Source organism: Thamnophis elegans, chromosome 2 (assembly GCF_009769535.1).
Source record: "Thamnophis elegans isolate rThaEle1 chromosome 2, rThaEle1.pri, whole genome shotgun sequence".
Lineage (NCBI taxonomy): Eukaryota > Metazoa > Chordata > Lepidosauria > Squamata > Colubridae > Thamnophis > Thamnophis elegans.
In genome coordinates, this window is record NC_045542.1 from 114,880,934 (window position 1) to 114,901,289 (window position 20,356).

The 20,356-nt window shown below is 36.1% G+C and overlaps 2 protein-coding genes across 2 annotated transcripts in view; both read right to left on the bottom strand.

The window, feature by feature from the left end:
• Nucleotides 1-434: 434 nt before the first annotated feature.
• Nucleotides 435-10,949, bottom strand: ASB14 (ankyrin repeat and SOCS box containing 14). The gene is made up of 10 exons (XM_032239095.1): nucleotides 10,929-10,949; nucleotides 9,150-9,289; nucleotides 6,254-6,313; nucleotides 5,919-6,070; nucleotides 5,677-5,835; nucleotides 5,012-5,257; nucleotides 4,665-4,836; nucleotides 3,141-3,684; nucleotides 2,432-2,585; nucleotides 435-613 (listed from the first exon to the last, which is right to left on the bottom strand). Exons 1-10 carry the CDS (start codon nucleotides 10,947-10,949, stop codon nucleotides 435-437), a joined length of 1,827 nt encoding a protein of 608 aa, XP_032094986.1.
• Nucleotides 10,950-11,580: 631 nt separating this feature from the next.
• DNAH12 (dynein axonemal heavy chain 12) overlaps nucleotides 11,581-20,356 on the bottom strand; it is an 87,102-nt gene continuing 78,326 nt past the window's right edge. Inside the window, exons 66-72 of the mRNA XM_032239096.1 lie at nucleotides 19,919-20,107; nucleotides 17,871-17,974; nucleotides 17,418-17,622; nucleotides 16,915-17,052; nucleotides 15,352-15,443; nucleotides 14,213-14,280; nucleotides 11,581-12,022 (exon numbers count right to left, since the gene is read on the bottom strand). Coding sequence (XP_032094987.1) covers nucleotides 11,832-12,022; nucleotides 14,213-14,280; nucleotides 15,352-15,443; nucleotides 16,915-17,052; nucleotides 17,418-17,622; nucleotides 17,871-17,974; nucleotides 19,919-20,107 — 987 coding nt within the window. The 3' untranslated portion in view covers nucleotides 11,581-11,831. The remainder of the gene's footprint in view (nucleotides 12,023-14,212; nucleotides 14,281-15,351; nucleotides 15,444-16,914; nucleotides 17,053-17,417; nucleotides 17,623-17,870; nucleotides 17,975-19,918; nucleotides 20,108-20,356) is intronic.

The window sequence follows — 20,356 nt, forward strand, 5'->3', positions numbered from 1 at the left end:
ATGAAGGATTGCAAGGAGAACCCCGTCTACTGATAGAATATATATTATAGGGAACCCCTTTTTCCCAGACCAATTGAAGTCTCCATTTAAATCAGAAGATAAAAGAGTATCACAAGGTTGGTGACATCAGCTCCCAGAGTACACTCATTTGAGTGTCACATGTTACACCTGTGTGGTGTTAGATATTTCAAATTAACATGGTTAGATCATATGTATATCTATGCAAATAAAAATGCCATGAATCAGATCTGCAAAACTCTTGAGGTTTGATGGTGTTTTGTTCCATTAACTTTTTCATCAAAGTACTTTTTTGTACTGTCATATAAAGCAGGCAGACATTAGTACCAACTAGAATTCTATTTTAAACATGCTTTAATATCTTCGTTCATTTATATATATAGGATATCTTCCAACTGCACTTTTATGCATTTGACTTAGTAGATTCCTTTTAGATGTCCTTGTCCATAGAGGTCATACTCCTTATAGAGGATATATTCTTTCAAGCGGTTTGGTAATGGCAGAAATGTCAGGAAGACAGGACAGCGCAGACGTAAACGTCCTAAGCATTTCCGGATTCTCAGACGGCAAAGATGTTGCAAAGAACGTGTGTTTGCTGAAAATAAAATAATAGGTTTTGTAATATGAATTCTCCACTCCTACACCTATTTCTAACTCATAAGAGCGAGCTTGATGAACCAAGTGACGGGAACCATGGAAAGGGAATAATCACATTATCTTCCTGTTTGGATTATTAACCTGGTCCCTATTGGGTAGGGAGGGGCCCTCAGAATATCTCTTGGTTCACTGAGGATTATTGAGACAATCTGATGGATAAAGTTGCTCAGTTGTGCTCTGACGTGGACTCTGACACGCCCTTCCCCCCAAACGCTACTGTTGTTTAGCAGAGCTATGAAGGTCTGGTCTTCACATAGGCTTTTGGCAAGGAAGAATGAGACTCCTTACTTCATTGCACTTCTAAGCTTTGGTGTTTATCTTTTATTGATTTTATTATAATTTCTTTGATTGATTGTTGTGAGCCCAGAGGAGCTGAGTTTTGACACTGGTACAGTGTTGAAGATTTAAGGGAGGGCCTTGGAATAAAGCATGAGTTAACTCCTTCCACAAGTACCTTCATCCAGAAATTGGATACAAGTCTGATTGGTATCTTATAATACATTTAATATGGGATCTTCATCCATCATAGGAGGTAGTATTTGTGCCCAATGTGGTCTTTATTCAATGTGACAAGTTTAAAATTGTTTTAACTGGTAATTGCAATTATAAAATTATATGACAAAAATAGATCTAGAAGATATTTTAGAAGATACTACTTTATTCTGTGCCTTAGCACTTTCAGTGCTGCGGAGGCAAAGAAGAAAATACTACTTACTAATCACTAATAAGTGGTAATTAAAGGGATTGCTCTGTGTAAAGATTGTTTATGCTATGTATCAGTAGATTATGGTGATCTCTCCTTCAATAAAGTAAAAAAAAATCCAGTCATATTTAGTAATGGGGAGATACTGACTGTCAAAATACTGTAGGAACTTAAAACCCACCCCTCTCCTAGAAAAATGAAATATCCTGGGAAATATTGAAAAGGCAGAATATTATGTTTTCTGAATAAGAAATGGAGAAACATTTTTACACAGAAAACAGACTCACTCTTAATAGCCTCCACCTTTGTCAATGGGCCATTAAAGACCTGGGCTAATCTATTCTATATAACAAAGGTAGGGTTAGCCTTCTACAGAAACTCTTCACAAGACACTTCGGAAAATTATATCAGCCAGCAAGTCAACCAGACATGGACTCAAAACACAGCCTATAGAGTTGCCCTTGCATGGTCCCATGGGAGTCTGACAACCAATCAGAATACAAGCTCAATATCTAAGACCAGAAAGGACATAAAACCAGGGGCTTTCAGCATCTCGGCCCTTTTTTCTTCTTCACCCAACATCTTGAAGTATGTGATCCCCCTTTTCTGTTCAGGAGCTCAAGCCATGTTATCCTGTTCCCCATTAAACCACCTCTCCAAGCAGCCTCCATGTTTCCAGTATCTTTTCCCCCCATTTGGAACTGAACCCAAAATAGTGTTTCTTCCAACAATACAATGTTGAAAGTATTTCTTAAACCATTGTTTTAAATTATATATATTATTAATATATACACTGGAAGTCTTTAAGAAGATGTCAGATAGCCATTTGTCTGTAATGGTATAGGGTTTCCTGCCTAGGCATGGGGTTGGACTAAAAGACCTCCAAGGTCCCTTCCAACTCTGCTATTGTATTGTATTGTATATTTATCAAATTGAGACCTTTTGGTTTATTCTAACCATAGAGTAGAATGGATCCATCAATTTGAAAATTAGAGTGCATTGTGTCAATTACCTTTACATTTTATAATATCTGCTGATAACTTTGACACTTACACAAAATTGCATTGATTTCTGGCCACAGTTTTTGTTCTCGAAGAGTATCTTGAAGTTTAGAGCATATTCTAATATGATCTACATAGTCTAGCATCACTCGCACCACCTTCCCGGACAGGTGCTTTAACCATGACAGTGTAATCACTTCACAGAACTAAGAAAAAGAAACAGGAACAAGAGAACACAGCATTTAACGCCTTATATTATAAAGTGCCCGATGCATCCCAGGCTAAATCAGCAGCGAAACGAATAACCATACATCTAATACAATTTCACAAAAATACCAAGCAGACGCCTCTGAAATAATTGAACACTTGCCATTTATTCTATAGAATGTCTCTGCTCGATGCATGTTTGGAATAGGAATAGGAATAAGTTTATTTATAGGCCGCCCTTTTCCCTGAGGGGACTCAGGGCGGCTAACAACTTATAGGGAGGGGATACAAACAGTAACATATAACATAACACATAATTAAAAAGTAAACAACATTCATTCAACATTCGGGTGGGGGCGGATCAAATCTTTACCCCCAGGCCTGGCGGGATAGCCAGTTCTTGAGGGCTGCGCGTAAGGTCTGAAGGTTTAAAGGTTATGATCCTTTTCTGTTTTCAAAACCAAACAAATCCCACCGTCCCTTAAATACTGAGCAATTTATAAGTACCAATCAGCATATAAAGGAAGGATTCATCTCCCCCAGGAAGTACTTACCATTGTGTCTTTGATAACAGTTGAGGTCCACCCTTCAAATAAGTACTTGGAATGCTTGCTGTCTCCATGAGGACAATCAAAACAGCTGGAAACATTGTATCCATAATTCAGCAACATCCTTAACAGGACTTCATCTTTCAGTGTGTACTGTAAGGCCGATGGAAAATGGGTGGTATTGACTCTACAAAAGTAATTCACGTTGGCTCCATGGCGAAGCAGGAGACTGATGAGTTCATAGTTACCCATTCTCAAGGCCACTTGGAGGCAATTAACGGGGTCTTGATTTGGTAGGGCTCCGGCATCCAGGAGCAAATGAGCGGACTTAATATCCCCATTAGAGACTGCAAAATACAGGGCTGACCTTCTCTCATCATCGTAGTTTTTCTGAATTCTTCGATGCAACATAAAATTAGCCTCAAACCCAGATTTGAGTAGAAATTCAAGACACTGAGAATGTCCTCCTGCTGCCGCCGAGTGAAGTGGGCTGATTCCACTCTCCTTTATGGCACTGATATCCGTGACTGGGATCAAAATCTGTAAAGCCCTAGCAATAAGGTAAAGATAAACCTTCTTTCAAACAAACCATTCAGCCATACCTCAGGGCTTCCTACCAGAAAAGGCAATGAGATCACCATAAAGAGGCAAGAATTGTAAGCTTCTATAAGAGAAATTATCAACTTTTGGGACATTTACTAAAATGCATATAAAAAGACAAGAATTTTTTTTCAGTGGGGAAAAAAATCTTTTAAAATCTCAGCAAATAATAAAATGGGAGAAGAAAGGGAGAAAGACAAATGCAAGCTGATTATTTCAAGTAATTTTATAAAGAAAAATAAATTCCTTAAGGTGCGACAGTAACGGCAGTCCAAAAGAAACAAAATGGTATTGACCCAGTCTATTCGGGTCTATATTCTTCTATATTCACAAGCTTAGCTATGGAAGACTGCGTGACCTGACAAATGCGCGCAGGAACAAAAGCGCGCCAACGAAACCGCAGTGAGAAAGCTTTTGTTGGCGCACTTCTGCGCTCATTCGTCAGCGCGATTTCGACCTCGCGGTTTTCTCACCACGGTTTCGTCTGCGTGCTTTTGTTGAGCGCGCATTTGTCGGTAAACCGGAAGACTGTTCTAATATCAACAGAATATTCATACTCACATAAAACATGAAGAACGTATGTTACTTGTAAAGATGTCTGACAGATACAAAAATCCCCTATCATTTGGCCTAACGTCTACCAATGTTTTTGGGTCACAGGACTAGGACAGTGAAATGCATAAGAAAATTGACTTCCTTTCACAGATGTGTAGAAAGGACAATGTCAGCAACTGGCATTGTGCATAGAAAGCTACAAGCTTTTTCAACCTAGTTTTTGAAGATGAAGATGACATTTCAACCTTGTAACTCAGGATTTGACAAGCAAGAAACTTTTCTCTCATCAGAGATATGATAAACCACAAAGTAGAATAGATTACTTTCCCTGCCTCCCCCTAGTTTCATAAATGGAGTCAGTATATTCTAACTCACAAGAAATGACCTCTATAAGCAGCTCTATGGATAGGAAGATGACCGGATTGCTTTGGTACATTGGCATCAGCTCCATATTCTAGTAGGAGAGAGATGGAATCTGGGTTTCCTCCTCCAGCAGCCTCAAATAATATAGATGCAGAATCTGATGCTTGGGAAAGGATGTTGGCACCTATTGTGAAAACAGCAATAAATGTTTAATAATAAATAATAAATAAAAAATAATACAGTGTTTGTGTGTTTAGTTTATATCAACATAAAATTACTACATTGTTGATATCAAAGAAATAGAATTGTTCTGTAGATCAGTACATTTAATGCAGAAGGATTTATACAGAGCATTTCACCTTTGCGCAGTAGGAGTTCCAGAATTTCTGTATGCCCATTCTGTGCTGCCAATGCTAGAGGGGTGAGCCCATATGAACTTCGTGGATCTGGATCTGCTTTCGACCAAAGCAATAATTCCACCATATCTTTCAAGCCTAATCTGGCTGCCTCATGTAAAGCTGTCCTTTTGTTGATACACTGTAGATTGGCATTGGCACCAAATTGTATCAATAAGGAAGCAATTTCATACGATTCATGTTTAATTGCTGTAAAATATTAAAATGCAAAAGAGCAGCATTTGAAAATGTCATTTAACTCTCAACTATTAAATTATTCAATCTCCACTGAGCATATCAGACTGAACCTTTGTTTAGCAGTCTCACATGTCGCTTGGGTATGATTAAAAGAATCATATAGCAAAATGAAGTGCTAAACTTTAAAATAAACCTGTTATTCAGTGTTTAAAAAAAGAAGAGATAAACATTTTATAGTGCTGTTCTTCATTCACATTTAGAAAAATTGTCTTTTTTGGATTATGAGTCACTAGGCAGAAAATACCTTCTCATGTAGGCAACTATATCCTTAAATTTGGCATGAAAAACCACTTTCAATCAATGCAAGCTATCATTATTTTATAACTGGGGATGTTTAATTATTGTCAGACAAACAATACAATTTGGTTTACCAATAATTAAAGCAGAATCTTCTTCTTCATTCTTAGTATCAGGATCAAACCCATTGATTAGCAGGACATTGACATTTTCCACAAGGCATTTGTCCACAGCTAGAAACAGAGGAGTTTCTCCTTTCAGGTTGGTCCGTTGCCAGACAGTAGGGTGTGAGGCTGAAAGAGACAGTTTTGTTGGAATTGATAACTTAACAGATGAAATTGATGAGAATCACACATAGTCCTGAAAGGGACATTACCTTTCAAAGTAATTTCTAGAATAGTCTTGTTTGGTTGTACTGCTGCTTCATGAAGAGGAAGCCAACCTTGAGCGTCTACTTCCTGAAAAGCAGGTCCATTCCTCATCAACTGAAGTAAAGACTCTTCTTCACCTGTTATGAGTATGAAAGATCTAGAATTTATGCTCTTTAAACTCAAAGACCACTTCGTTTTAGTAATAAGTAACAAACTCTTATCAAAATAATAAAAAGCTGGAGGTGGTCGTTTTAATTCCTCTGCACATGAGGGATGAGATCAACTAATTGAGATCATTTGTGTGTTTTTTATAAATACGCAAGAAAATTGAACTTATTACTTAACTGTCCGAATGGCAGTGATGATCTTTCTGTAATCTGGAGTTGTTGTGAAACAAAAGCTGCAAAGATAATGCAATAGTATTTTTAAAAAAGTCAAATAAGCCAGAAATATTGTCATATCACAGTGAATTTCAAACTGCAAATAATGGTGAAAAAAGAGAAAATATTTAATATGTATATTTAATGTACTGGTGTTTCATGTAGAAAAAACAGGTCCTATACACCTAACGAATAAGCTTCTGGGGTATTCTGGAATTGAGAATAGTTTACCAAACTCTTTGACTTGAGTTTATATGTCTTGACAGTTACCTGCACTTTTAACTGGCCTTCCGCAAAGCCGTTAAAACCTGGCTGTTCCCACAGGCCTGGGGCTAAAGAGCTGTTGCCCCCATCTGGAATGGTATGACTGATGTGTGTTTTTAAATTATGTATTGTTATGTATCGTTTATTTTTTTGTCTGTACCCCCCCTTCCCTGATTTGATTTGTTAGCCGCCCTGAGTCCCCTTCGGGGGGAAAAGGGCGGCATATAAATATAATAAATGAAATGAAATGAAACTGCTACCAGAGTAGAAATGTCACTCCCTAGTGCTTTTTATTATTATTATTTGTATCCACATGGTAGTTGTATCTGACTTAACGTGCCAAAACCCATATATGTGGAAGTTTAGTGAGACCCATTGATGTGATTTGCTCTTCTTTCTCTGGGCTATAGAGAATTTGACTCAAGGCATGTCCAACCTGAATGTTATGGTCAAGCCAAAATATCCAATTCACTAGTTGCAGGGAAGATTTCCCTTCAATCACATTTGAAATCCTTAAACACTAGGATTCTTGTGGGCATGTCTAGTTGGGAAAAGGGCCCACTTTAAAGGTATTTAGCATGTATGTGTGTGGATGTCAAATTCTGCCTTTATTATTTCACAAAGAGCTCATATGTTTCTCTTTCTGCTTTCTATGGCTGAAAACTATATAAATCAGTACTTCTCCTATTTCCCCCCTCTATTCTCTCAACTCTGTCTTTTTCTCATTGAATTCAGAGCTCTACTCTGTACCTTAGGTCTTCCTGTCATTAAACAACCCAAGTGCCATTCTTCTTGCTTTTTTCTCATTGAATGGAATAATTGCATTTCATTGCAATAGTGACTGTTTCTATTTCTTCTTTGCTCCTAAGAGTCTCAAGAATGGCTCCTACATGATTTTTAAAGTTTGAATCAAACTCTTATGGTTAGTGCAACCAAAGGGGGAAATGGTCAAATATGCAATTGGAGAGCAATCCTATTAACTGTATTTTATTGTAATGAAAGTTAAAGAACATGAATGTTCTAATGTTATGTTGCTTTGATTCTGCATTGTGGCTTTTGGAAAGTAGCCACCATGGGGACCTTGGCCTGAAACAAGTTGTGTCCTCCTGTTCCAGGACTTACTAAATCATGAAGAAAGTGAAGTCACAGGAATTTATCACTGTGGGAGAAAACGAAGCAGGAAAACTGACACTTTCTACTGATTAAGAGTTCACAATATTTTAGAATAAGGCATTGGGGATTGGATGATAGAAATTATCTGAAAGGATGAGGGGAATACCTACCTTTCCCTCACTGTAATTAAATATGGTAATGCTTAGGAAAATAGCATTTAGTAACTCTGTTTATTCAACTAAAAAAATAGCTCCATAGACAAGAGATGAGCAACAGGCAGTTCATGACCTCCCCTGTGCCTTATTTTTCATTGATTTATTTACTGCAGTCCCTAGAGCCGGTTCCACCACAAAACCGCGGACGACAAAATCGCGGTCGACAAAAGCACGCATTTGACGTCATCACAGCGCGACGAAAACATCGCGCTGTGATCGAAAAATGTAAAAATAAAGCGAAAACCTTACCCTAACCCCCCCAAACCTAACCCTAAACCTAACCCTAAACCTAACCCTTAACCTAAGCCTAAATCTAACCCTAAACCTAACCCTTAACCTAACGCTAAACCTAACGCTAACCTTTAACGTAACGCTAGACGTAACCCTAACGCTCTAAAGCTAACCCTAACCCTTAACCTAACCCTAACCCTAACCCTAAACCTAACCCTTACCTTTATGTGAATCGGCTTGCTTTAATTTTATTTTTTTCCCAATTTTTAATTTTTTTCGTGGCACTGTGATGACGTCAAATGCGCGCTTTCGTCGATCGCACTTTTGTGGACCGCGGTTTTGATGGGTCACGCCTAGAGCCACCAGAGATCAATCTGCCAAACTTTGGTGACAGGGTGCCCAAAAACAGGAGTGGCACAAGTTTTTGTATCCCCTCCCCTAAAAACTGAGAATAAAACAGGATTAATAAACTTATTTGACAATAAAAAATAAATTAAAAATAAAAATTAAAAAAGGAAAATAACAGGTCTGTCCCTCTGATAAAATCATCAGTCACTTCATTATCACTATTCATATAGATCTTGGCTACCAGAGTAGGACATTTCTCCACATTTGTAAAATTGCTGCCTACCCTTCTTTAGAGTGAGAAAGCAGAAGTTCAATACTTTGCTTTAATAAAACATTAAAAACAAGAACAGAACAGACAATGCTAAATACATTATAATTGGCATCATGGAAGATAAAATAAAATAGGTACTTTATAATTTATACATTTATGTCAATCTTTTTGGGACAGAGATTTTTCATATTAAATGGGCACCAGCCACATTTATAAATAAAAATATGTCTTGTCCTAAAGGTACAAAAATCATCACATAAACATACAAAATATGGAAATCCCATGCCTGTAACAATATTCTGTGAACAGTTGCATAGCATTCTGTGAAACTATCTATTTCAAAAATTACATAGTTTCTGTTCCAAGAAACATTTTAACAGATGCTAGGAACAATATATCAAAGGCAGGGCACACCTGTCACTCTTTGCAATAGTCACCGTCTTGCTCCCGGGTATGTCATGCAGGCTTTGCTGAATGACAAGCTGCATAGAGATGTCATCCTCGGCTTCCTCATCATGCATTTTTGTAGTATCGTACAGGTTAAAATCACATATCTTAAATTACAGAATGAGGTGAGGTTAAATGTTATGTTGCATCTTCTAGAAATATCAGTAGCTAGAGACATAGAACTATATAATGGTAAACAAAAGGACTTCTTAACTGTCCTGTCTCAATCCTTTTTTGAGCATTAACTTGACAGACACCAAAACCATCAGGATCACACTAGGCAGACCAGGTTATCAATTTGGCTTGTTTTTGCTCCTCTTTCTGAGCACATATCTGTGCCAAGGAACTTAGAGTTCAAGGGCTCAATTCTTCCTCATGCTTCATTCTCCTATCTTTACTGCCCCCACCTTTGCTCAACATGTTCCTACTGAGATCTCTTTTGCATTGCCCTTCCTCACTCTGCTTATATTTGCTGTATGTGTCAAGAAAGTGCTGGGTCATGTACATTAAAAAGTAACCATTCCGCTGAAAGCTGCTCAGACTAAATGGAAAGAGATGCAGAACATCTGGATTTTATTAACAAACATGGAATATCATTTGCAATGCGGATGTTTCCTAGTTAAAAAAAAATCACTAGCATTTGATTTAATAGTCTCTTACTATTCAGGAACCTCTCTCTGTTGTACATTAAAAATGGCTTACACCATAATGACAGAATTAGTGATAGAATTAAGCCAAAGTGGAGCATTTTAACTGGCATTGTTTTCAATTATTTTTCCCCATTAAAATCAATGGCATTGAAATATATTTTCATTTAGCTGCATCAAAATAAATGCATAAATACATGAATACATATTGAAAAAGTTTTAAAAGTTATTAAGCAAAGTTTATAGGGCACAAGAAAATCACAAAACACCTTTTGTCTTTAGAATGCTAACACATAAAAAGCAAAACATGCAAAATGCAAACACACACCCACTTGTGTTACTCCTGGAATAGTAAAAAACAACATTCCAGAAATGTCAACATTTAACTTTTATTATATAGAAATAGCTTAGGAAGCTAAGCTTTGGGAGAACTGACTTTTTATAATGACAGCACACATTTTCCTCACCTTTCTCCCACATTTGAAACACAGACTGCTCACTCTAAGTGTCAAAACCAAAATGTGATGTTTGATGTATTGAAAAATGATCCCGGACTCATTGCATCATTGCAGCCATTAATAACTCACTATAAATATCTGACTGTAAGACATTCTCTCTTGCAGACAAGACATATGGATTAAATGAGGGTCAGCAAATGAATAACTAAAAGTATCCAAAGAACAGGCATTTAAAAATCAGACAGTAATAACTGTTAGGAAAATTTAATTCATTTCAGGAAATTCCTAAATACACGGCATATAATTAAAGCAGCAGCAAGAACCTGGGAAGTTGTTCAGTACCAGCTAAGTAGTCATATATAGAAAAACATGAAGGTCATCGATTTATTCATTACTAGCCCTGAAGTTAATGTTTACTCTTAGCAATAGCAATAGCACTTAGACTCATATACAGCTTCACAGTGCTTTGCAGCCCTCTGTAGAGGATTGCATATGAATTGATTTTGGGGAGAGAGTTCAGTTCAAATGTTAGCAAATATAAAATACACATCATATCAGAAACCAAAAAGCCCATTTGCAACAACAGAATCCAGGTATTATTATTCATTAAAATTGACCAAAACTATGGAAACCAGACGTACATCTCTGGTACTAGCAGCCATTACTGTATAAATAGGAGGTGCACTTGAATAAAATAAGAAGTGCTAAGGAAACACCAATTTTGCAGAGAACGTCTAGGATATTCTCTCAATCACGGAACTTGAAAGGCAACTTTATTTTCCATTAAATAGTTCTACTCTGCCCCTGCACTCCAGTTAAGCTTGTTGCAAAAACAAGGCTGCTGTGTTAAAACAGTCCATAAATAAAAATTGACTTCTTGTTTTTTCTGTGATACCTGCTAGCTTTAGATTGTAATGATGCCTCAATACACAACACATATTATTGATTATGCTATAATAACAACATTTCCACAAGATGATCAAGAACTAATTCCAGCTATTCTGGGGTAAAAATATGTGCCATCCGCAATAAGTAGCAAAGTTTTATATATTTTTTCAAAAAAAAAAATGCATGCAAAAGATGAGGAAACATGGCTGCAAAAGAATGATCCACTGAGGATATTGTGTCCAGCTGGAGATGAAGGGTTAAGGATTTTAATATAACCTATCTTCCAGAATCTCTCTCTCTCCAAAAAAGCAGAAGAGTTGTCCAGAAAGCAGAAATCAACACAGACTAAATCAAATGTTTTAGATATTCCAATGTTAAGAGTTGAAAGGAAGTGACAACATTTTTGAGCAAAAGGAAATTTATTTTTCAACAACTTCAAAATGAATTATGATGGGCTAAATAAGATATTTTGCATAGTAAACACTTTTCTTATAAAAGAACAGAAGTAAAAACATCAATAAACAAGGGTGGGTTCAATTTATTGTAAAATATTGTTACCAATTTGAAAGTCTAAATGATCAAAATATTTAGAAAGTTCTAGGGAAAGATATGAATATGGAGTATAATTAGGCTCATCTGGTTTGGGTTCTATAAAATTAGTCATCCAGCTGACAAAGTAGAGCAACTCCTCTCTTGATCCAATGCTGGACTGGCTGGTCAGTTAACAACTTCATTGCAATGACAAAGTTAGTTGAATGCCCAGTTGTTGAAAGGACTCCTTTGCGTTCACTTGTCTTGTACAGCGGACACACATAAGCATTTGATTTCTTGATCTCTGATGTTTTGGCTGCAAGGGAAAAAATTCTCTAAGGTGAAATAACTGAGAATAAAATGAAATAAAAATACTGAATGCTTACAAACTGCACTGCAGCACGATGGAGTACAACTGAAGGAAAACAACCACCACACACATTGCATCTCTTGAGGTGGTCAATTAAACATGTGACTATAAGTGAAATATTAGGGATTCTTATACTTTTCTCTAACATCTTAGTTTTGAGTATGATGGGATTCCTTTACATTATTTTCATGTTTAAAATATCTCTTTTTGACAGCAGCAACTTGGGAACAAAATAACATTATAGTTAAAAACTGTTTAAGTTCAAATACTAACATAAAAAGGGGAGTGGGAAAATGCCTTGATTTAGTGCCTAAAGTTCAATAGCAATGCTATCTGAGCGGTTCCAGAGATACAGACTGAATTAACCAGCACCACCCAAAAGGATGAATTTTAATTCTTAAATGCCTTCAATAAATATAATGCCTTCTGAAGAACATCTGAGATTGGATTGATTTTTATGGGAGGAAATATCTGGTCCAAAGTGATTTAGGGCTTTAGAAGTCAAAGCAATACATTAACTAGTACCTAGAAATAAATGTTAGTCAAGCTGTCATTTGAAATTTGTTTGAGGTTTGTTTAAAATAATGATAAATATCAAAGAATCCTTGTCTAGAATCTTGATGTCATGTTACAAGAGAGATTTCTTGTAATAGCCAATGACCTTACATCCAATATATTAAAGATAAAGGTTTCTCCTGTCCAGTCATGTCCGACTCTATGGGGTGGTGCTCATCTCAGTTTCTTAGCCAAGAGAGCCAGTGTTGTCTGAAGATATTTCTGTAGTCATGTGGCCAGCATGAATGAGGCTGAAGAAATGTTGTTCTCTTTCCACCAACGTGGTACCTATTTATCCACTACTTGCACTTGCATGCTTTTGAAATGCTAGGTTGGCAGGAACTGGGGTAAGTAATGGGAGCTCACCCTGCTGCATAGCTCGAGTGAGTCAGCTTTCTAGTTGACAAGCTCAGTGTCTTTAACCGCTGAGCAAGTGCCTCCTCGCATGTAATATATTACAGTAATGTAAACAGCAAGTTCAAAATGTATATTGAAAGACTATGAGGCCATAAATGGCATATTAACATTTAAAAGTAGAGACCCAACAGCCCTGCCAATTAATTGTTTGCATTTGATACTGAAAGACCATAATGAAACTTTTGTAAATAGTTACACATAGTAGGTACATAAAAAAGCTAATTTACAACAATTGATAGATTTAGTACATATCCACATGTTCTTCTATGGATCACTCCTATGAAACACTTAAGTTGCAACAATGAGTATTGGAGTTACACACATACATGTGATATTCCTGTCAATCTCCCCATCACAGCAATGGCACCAGTCAGCTATCACCACCACACTAGTCACCTACACAAAGGAGGCTGCATTGAAGCAGCTTCTACCACCCTATCACCATAGATCAAGAGCTCTAGGTGATCTATGTGAAAGACAATGAAATGGTCCAGAACTATCAATACTTTAAAATTGCTTCTGCTAAAACCATATCTCACTATCACATAAGAGATAGCAATTGGTTCTTATTTTTCCCAGTTGGCATGTAGGAAAATTTTAGTGGGAAGGGAAATGAAAATATACAGTGGTCCCTCAGTACTTGTCATTAATTGGGTCCAGGAGGCATGATGACTACCAAAAATGATAATACCAAACAATTTTTCCCATAAGGAATAATGTAGTGGGTTATAAATCAGTCGACACTGATGATGTGCTAGCTTGTGCATTGAGTACCAAACAAACGATGAGAACTGGGACATTTTCACATCAAAATGTGTTGAGGTCCAAATTCAATGAGTTTCAAAGCAGTTGAGTACCAAGGTACCATTGTATATAGATGTATATAGAAATATAGTTTGCTATGCTGGCAACAATACAATTGATTGTATTATACCTGGATGCTAGCTATAATGATGTTTCTTTATTATGGCTAACATCTAGATGTAAAAAATAAGAGTTCTGATGTGAACAACTTGAAAGGAAGCAGCTAGGACATCTTATTATGTAACTTAAACCTTGTAAAGTAATCGGTAATCTAACATTAAGGAATCAAATCCACTAATTTGTTGCAAGAGATACGGGATTGAACATTTTGAAATAATTATTGGTCAAAAATCCACTTACCTGGTTTTATCCAAATAATGGGCATCATGTCAAAGAGAATTTTGGGATGTTGTTCACCTAGGAGCCCTCTGGTGGAAAAAAACAACAACAACTGTGGAAAACTAACATAGTACAGTTCAAAAGAATGAAGCTTTATGCAGCATTACATATTTAGGAAAAAGAAGAAAACTATAGCTAGTCCAGTCATCATAAATTTGATCTTCTACCATAAATTAAAGATTAGTGCTTCAGCATAGAGTAGTTATGTTTGTGAAGTTATTAGTGAATGCCACTTCTTATTCAATTCAGTGGAGGGAAATCATCTGAGCAAATATTAATAGACAGATGATCCCAGTTAGAGAACATCCAGATGTTAGAAGATGGGAGTGTAGAAGAATGTCTTCATATTAGTTGTGAACTGGTAAAGAAGTGTACAAATCAGTGGTGGGTTGCAGGCGGTACACCCCAGTACGAGCATGCCGGTGCCTGCCCGGAGCTCCAGGTACCGTTCCAGTACAATGCTCGAGAGGGCCCACCCGCCCGAGCTCCTTACCTGTATTTGAACTCTTTAGTGCTTCCGTGCATGTGCACAGAGTGCACGGCACCTGCGCAATGCTCCGCCAAGCAGTTGGAACATCGTGGAGGCTTGCAAGAGGTAAGGATGCATGTGCACGCTGGGTGCGTGTATGTGCACCCTGCGTGAGTTCATGTGGTAGATGCCGGGCCCGGTTGCAACCATACTGGTTGCAATGGGATCTGGAACTCACCAGTGGTATAAACCCAATTATCATTTGGAATATTTAGTACTATTGCCATATTTTTAAAGAGAAATTTGCCTTTAAATCTATAGTATATATTACATCGCATGACTTTTATAAAACAATTTAATGCATCCCTGTTTTAGAGTGCCATATCTCTGATGAAAACTTCCAGCTCACCACAGCTGGCAGCAAATAGTTCAGGTTTTCTACATCATGCCAGTTAGTGGGTATTTGGCATTTGGCATCTTAGTATGATGGCCCTGCTTTTACTCCTATTGATTTTGCTAGGAAAAGGGAATGTAAGATGTCAAATTACAAAAGTACATTGAAAATTAGTATTCAGTGAAAGGTGGAGAAGCAATTTTAATACTGTATATGCCATACATATTTACTACTAACTTTGGTCTATCCCAGCGAGCTCCATCTAAAAATAGCCCATTGATGTAAACACCATCTTCTGGCGCAGAAGTCGAAGTATCCCTTGGAATAACCTGAACAAAATAAAAACAATAAATTATTGCTGGGTTACAATCTTTTGTTCATTTCAGATTGGAAATATGGTGATCTTTTTAGCAATGAAATATAATTTTAGTAATAGCTTTTCCAATATGAACAGATGAAGTACTGTATTTGGAGATTACTCTCCTTTAAATTTCCTTTTTGTTCCATCCAGACCTTGATTTCTATTGAGTGTAGATGGATAAATTAATAATGAACAGCAGGAAATCCAAAGCAGAAAGAGAGTTTCTTCTGACATGGCTCAGTTATTTTTATTTTGCTGGTTTCCAGGTCTCTAAAAACAGTGCCTTTGATGAGGTATATTCCAAGTGCTTACTAACCAAAGTAACCAAGCTTTTAACACATGCAGCAAATACCTTATGTTGGGTTCAAAACTCCATTTCCACTTTGGATCAAAGGACCTGCACATATATAACAATGAATTGTGTCCTAATTGCCTCCCAGGTCCTCACTAATTAAGTTAGATTGCTATTAAAATGGGAGAGTTCCAGCTGAGGAAAATAGCAAACTAGATGTCTCTGAAGCAGCAGAGATGACCAAGTGGTAAAAGCTGACAGACGGCAGTCTGTATCTCCCAATGAAAGCTCTCTAGTCAAGACGAAAACGAGAGATTGTCCACTTGGCTCCAGATACCAGAGGGCAGAGTGGCAGGGATGGTAGAGTCCAGGGTAGCCAGTAAGGCAGAGATGGTGGGGGAGATAGGCAGGTGAAGAAATTTGAAGCAGAGTGAGCACAACATGGCAACAGAAGCATGAGCTCTTGGCCCATGCTTTAACCTGGATTACTGGAGCTGCCGTTGCTAAGCAATAGTCACTTGGTGTTTTGCCTAATCACTACTTCACTTAGTGACCAAAATTCTGATCCCAGTTGGGATCGTTAAGCAAGGACTACCAATATCTGGGAAGGAAACAAACTTTAAATTGTTTGAATGATTGAGCAGAACATAAAAAGCTACACCAAGTTGTACACCACAACCTTGGCGCCCATTTGCCTGTGTGTTTGTGGCCCACCTGTATGCAACTTTATTTCTCTAAGAGAACTGAGCTGTTTGATTTCCTGCACAGTTTTCTTCTCACTTCTTCCTGTTTTTCCAGACTACATTTATGTTTTCCTAATAGATGTTGTGTACTGTCTCCAAGGCTTTTTGAGTATTTAAATACAGTATGCAGAAGCTTTTATAAAAAGATTAGATTGTCCTGGAAAGATAGGATGGAGTAAAAGGCACTCAAGATTGGCCTGTCTTATTTCTCTTAGCTTTGAAATATTCTGCTATGATAATAAAGTAGGATGCTAGTACTTATTGTATCTGTTTCCTGCCTTCATCTACCTTGAAAGAGATAAGTACATGAATATGAATTAACACAGTTATCTATTGATACACTTCGGACACTTTGCAAATTCCTATGTAATCTGTAAAATTCAGCCTATGCCATCTAATATTACCTGAAACTCATATCCCAGGAGATCAATAGGAATAGTGTACTTCCTGGCATAATTCTGCATCGCTCCAGTTAAAAATGCTTGTGTGAAAAAGAATCCAGAGAGCCAAAACACACATGGTTTTCCAGTGTCATACCAATCCTTGGAAAAGAAATAGAGGAACAATCTTGGTTTAAACCCTTATTTTATATATATATTTATATATATATATATATATATTAACAAAGGCAACAGTAAAAATATTGGGTTTCTGTCGTGATGGACTCTTGTGACGAGCCGATTGACAGATGTTGGAAGCAGTTAGCTTCCTCCCATAATTGGGTCTTACCAGGGGTTGTGATATATATATAACTATTGGCAAATTATTAATAACCATAGCAAATTATTTCAGAATAATAAAATGATTAATTATATGCTTGTTGTTTAAAACTATTGGCAAATTATTAATAACCGTAGCAAATTATTTCAGAATAATAAAATGATTAATTATATGCTTGTTGTTTTACCTGTAAGAATTTCAGTCTAGCTAGGAAATCTAGAATATAGCTTCCCAGTGGTTTCAGACTTGGGTACGAACGTTTAGCCCAGTTTTCTGCAACTTTTCCAACAAGAAGACTGGCGCATAGGGCCTCTAATTCAGAATCCATCACAACCAATCCTTTAATCGCTTTCTTCAAATTTACCAAAGTTGTGCGTATGGTTTTTATTAAACTAAATGTACAAAAATGTAGACATATAATTCAAGTTGCAAATTTTATATAATCTACAAATAATTACATGTACAAATGATTATACTATACTTCCAATTCTCTAAAAAAAGGATAGTTATGACAGCTTTAAAACGTATTTTTAATTTAACAGTTTCTACTGTAGGGTTAGGAGATTTAGTATATAATTTATGTGTCCATCTGGAAAATTAAATGTAACATGTAAACAGATGAAGAAAACAAAGCCCTTACTTGTTAAAACGTTCCATTTCTTGGACCAGAACAGTATTCATACTTTCTTCATATATCACTGGATATTTAATAAGTGCTGCCTCAATATCATAATCTTTTGGAAGCTAGAAAGATTGATATACTTATTTTAATTCTGACAAATGTACATTTGATTTATGAATGTGTTTATATAACCATAATAAATTAAGATAAGGCACATACAAAGAATTCAAATTCCTATTGCAAAATTCCAATTGCTATTACACAAATTCTACATAGCATGTATTATTTCAGTGCGAGAATGAGAAGATTATTTAAGGAGATTAAATATATTTCAACAAAATCATATGAAATTATTTTCTTTTCTTTTTTTTCCATTAAATTAAAATTAAGGGACTACATTGTTGTGAATGGAGTCTACAAACCAGATTACAGTTTCATAATTCACATCTCCACAAATGATAGCTTTTTGTCTCATGCAAAAGAGTTATTGATTTCTTTCTTTCTGTTTGAGTTGTTGTGTTTTATTTATTTGAGTATGATAGAATTTGGCATTGAAGTTCAACTGTTGTTCATATTTCAAGTTACAGCAAATATGTCCCGACTGCAATAACATTTATTATTGAATACATATTTATATATTAATAAATGAGATATATTCATTGAAATCATTATAAGTACCTAGTGCACTTTTGTATCTTTCCACATCTCTGAATAAGATTCAAGTTGGGCAAATGTGAAAATCATTTATTTTTTAACATGGCAGAATAGCGCCCCTAAAGAATCTGCCAAGCATTTTGCTAAGAAGTCTAAATTTGAGATAATTTAGATTGTTTCCAAAAGCAGCTATAATTTTTTTAATGCAGGTATAAATGTTGAAAATTAGATAAATTAGTGATAAATTTATCAGTCACTAGGTAATCATGTGTGTAGGTTCAACTTCCAAGTTATTTATTACATAGTTGGGTAAAGTCATCAAAAATGGAGCATACAATGTTTGCTTAATTAAAGAAATAGACTCCACATTGTGTAAAATTTGGAAGATAATATATCATGTAATGAAAAAGACCTGACAGAAATAAACAGCTCAGATTATCACTGTCAATCATTTCTCTCTATATCTTACACCATACATGTGCTGAAATCCCAGATTTTATTTAATTAGGCAATTTGTAACTATAGTTAATTTAGTTAGACCAAATGCATTCATTCTATTTGATACTCTGTCTGTGATTGCTCACTTCTTTGGATGTTTTTGTTTATCCATATTCCCCTTCTATCTTATAAAAAAACTAATTTTAATAATGGACAGCTTATAGAAGCCACAATGACATCAAAATGCAATGCACAGTGACATAGTAATTGCTGAATGATGTCAATATGACACATCATTTGCCCCGCATCTGGTTTCTTGCAAACATATTTGGTTTTTTTTAGAATGCTTATAAAGTTACACTAAATTCTATTATTCCAGGCTTTGGATCTCTACCACCTCCTCTGTAAAATCTAGTCTGTAAAGTCTTTTATTGTTCAGTAGCTTTTGACATTTGTGGGGATCTGGAAAAACATTTCCTCTCCAGGATTGCATGCCAGTAATTTTGATGGGTTTTTGTAAGATAATGCCACTCAATCTATCTTCTGACAACTTCTTTTTGCCTCCTTTTGATTTTTTCAAGTATTATGGTCTGCTCTGGTGATTTTACATTATGTTTACAAGTCCTAAATTCTAGCTTCATTACTTGGGTTTCAAGGGAACAATCTGGCCCTGCTTTATTTATTAAATGACCAATTCACGGCGTTCTTAACAATTTTCTGCAGCATTTTAATTCCAAAGCATTTTTTCTTCATTTATAGTTTCTGATCATCCAATGTTCACAGCATGTTGCAACTGGGAAAGTTACAGCTTTCACAATATGCAACTTCTTGTGTCAGTATGAGTTTTTTGTATTTTAATAATTGAGAACTTTAAACAATATAGATTAGATTAGACCAAATTAGACTAACATCGGAAAAATAATTCTGAAGCAGTTATATTATAATTTATATACTATATTGCTTGTTCATATTACCTTGCTAAGGATGTCATCTGCAATTTCATATAAAGTGCTGTCACCACCACTTTTAGACCCTCCTTGATTGCTTCCTCCTTGTGTCAGCAGAAGAGATTCAAAAATGATTTTTGTTTGCTGGAGATCCTTTGATATATCTACATTATCATGCAGTCCAAACACTTCTGGTTGCTGACTAATAGGAAGATTCTAGATAATAAGACAAAATTAATTATTTAGGACTGAGGAAATAGTAATCTAATCAATTAATTTAACCCTCCAGCAGATCATCTGAGAATTGAATAGCTCTGCAAATAATCAGCAATAATTTTTCTTCTAGCGTTCTTCTAGCGTTCTTACACTCAAACCAATGCTATACCAGCATTCAGCATGCTGAACATTGTATATTTTTTTATTTGGATTTCATTTGGCACTATTTTCTATAAAGTAAAAAGATAA

Coding starts and splice junctions, on each gene's coding strand:
- ASB14 (XM_032239095.1), bottom strand. CDS start 10,949: ATGGCTGCTAGTACCAGAGAT. Junction 3,685..4,664: donor GCTTATAGAGGTCATTTCTT/GTGAGTTAGAAT, acceptor CCTTATTGCTAG/GGCTTTACAGATTTTGATCC. Junction 2,586..3,140: donor CTGTTATCAAAGACACAATG/GTAAGTACTTCC, acceptor TCTTTTTCTTAG/TTCTGTGAAGTGATTACACT.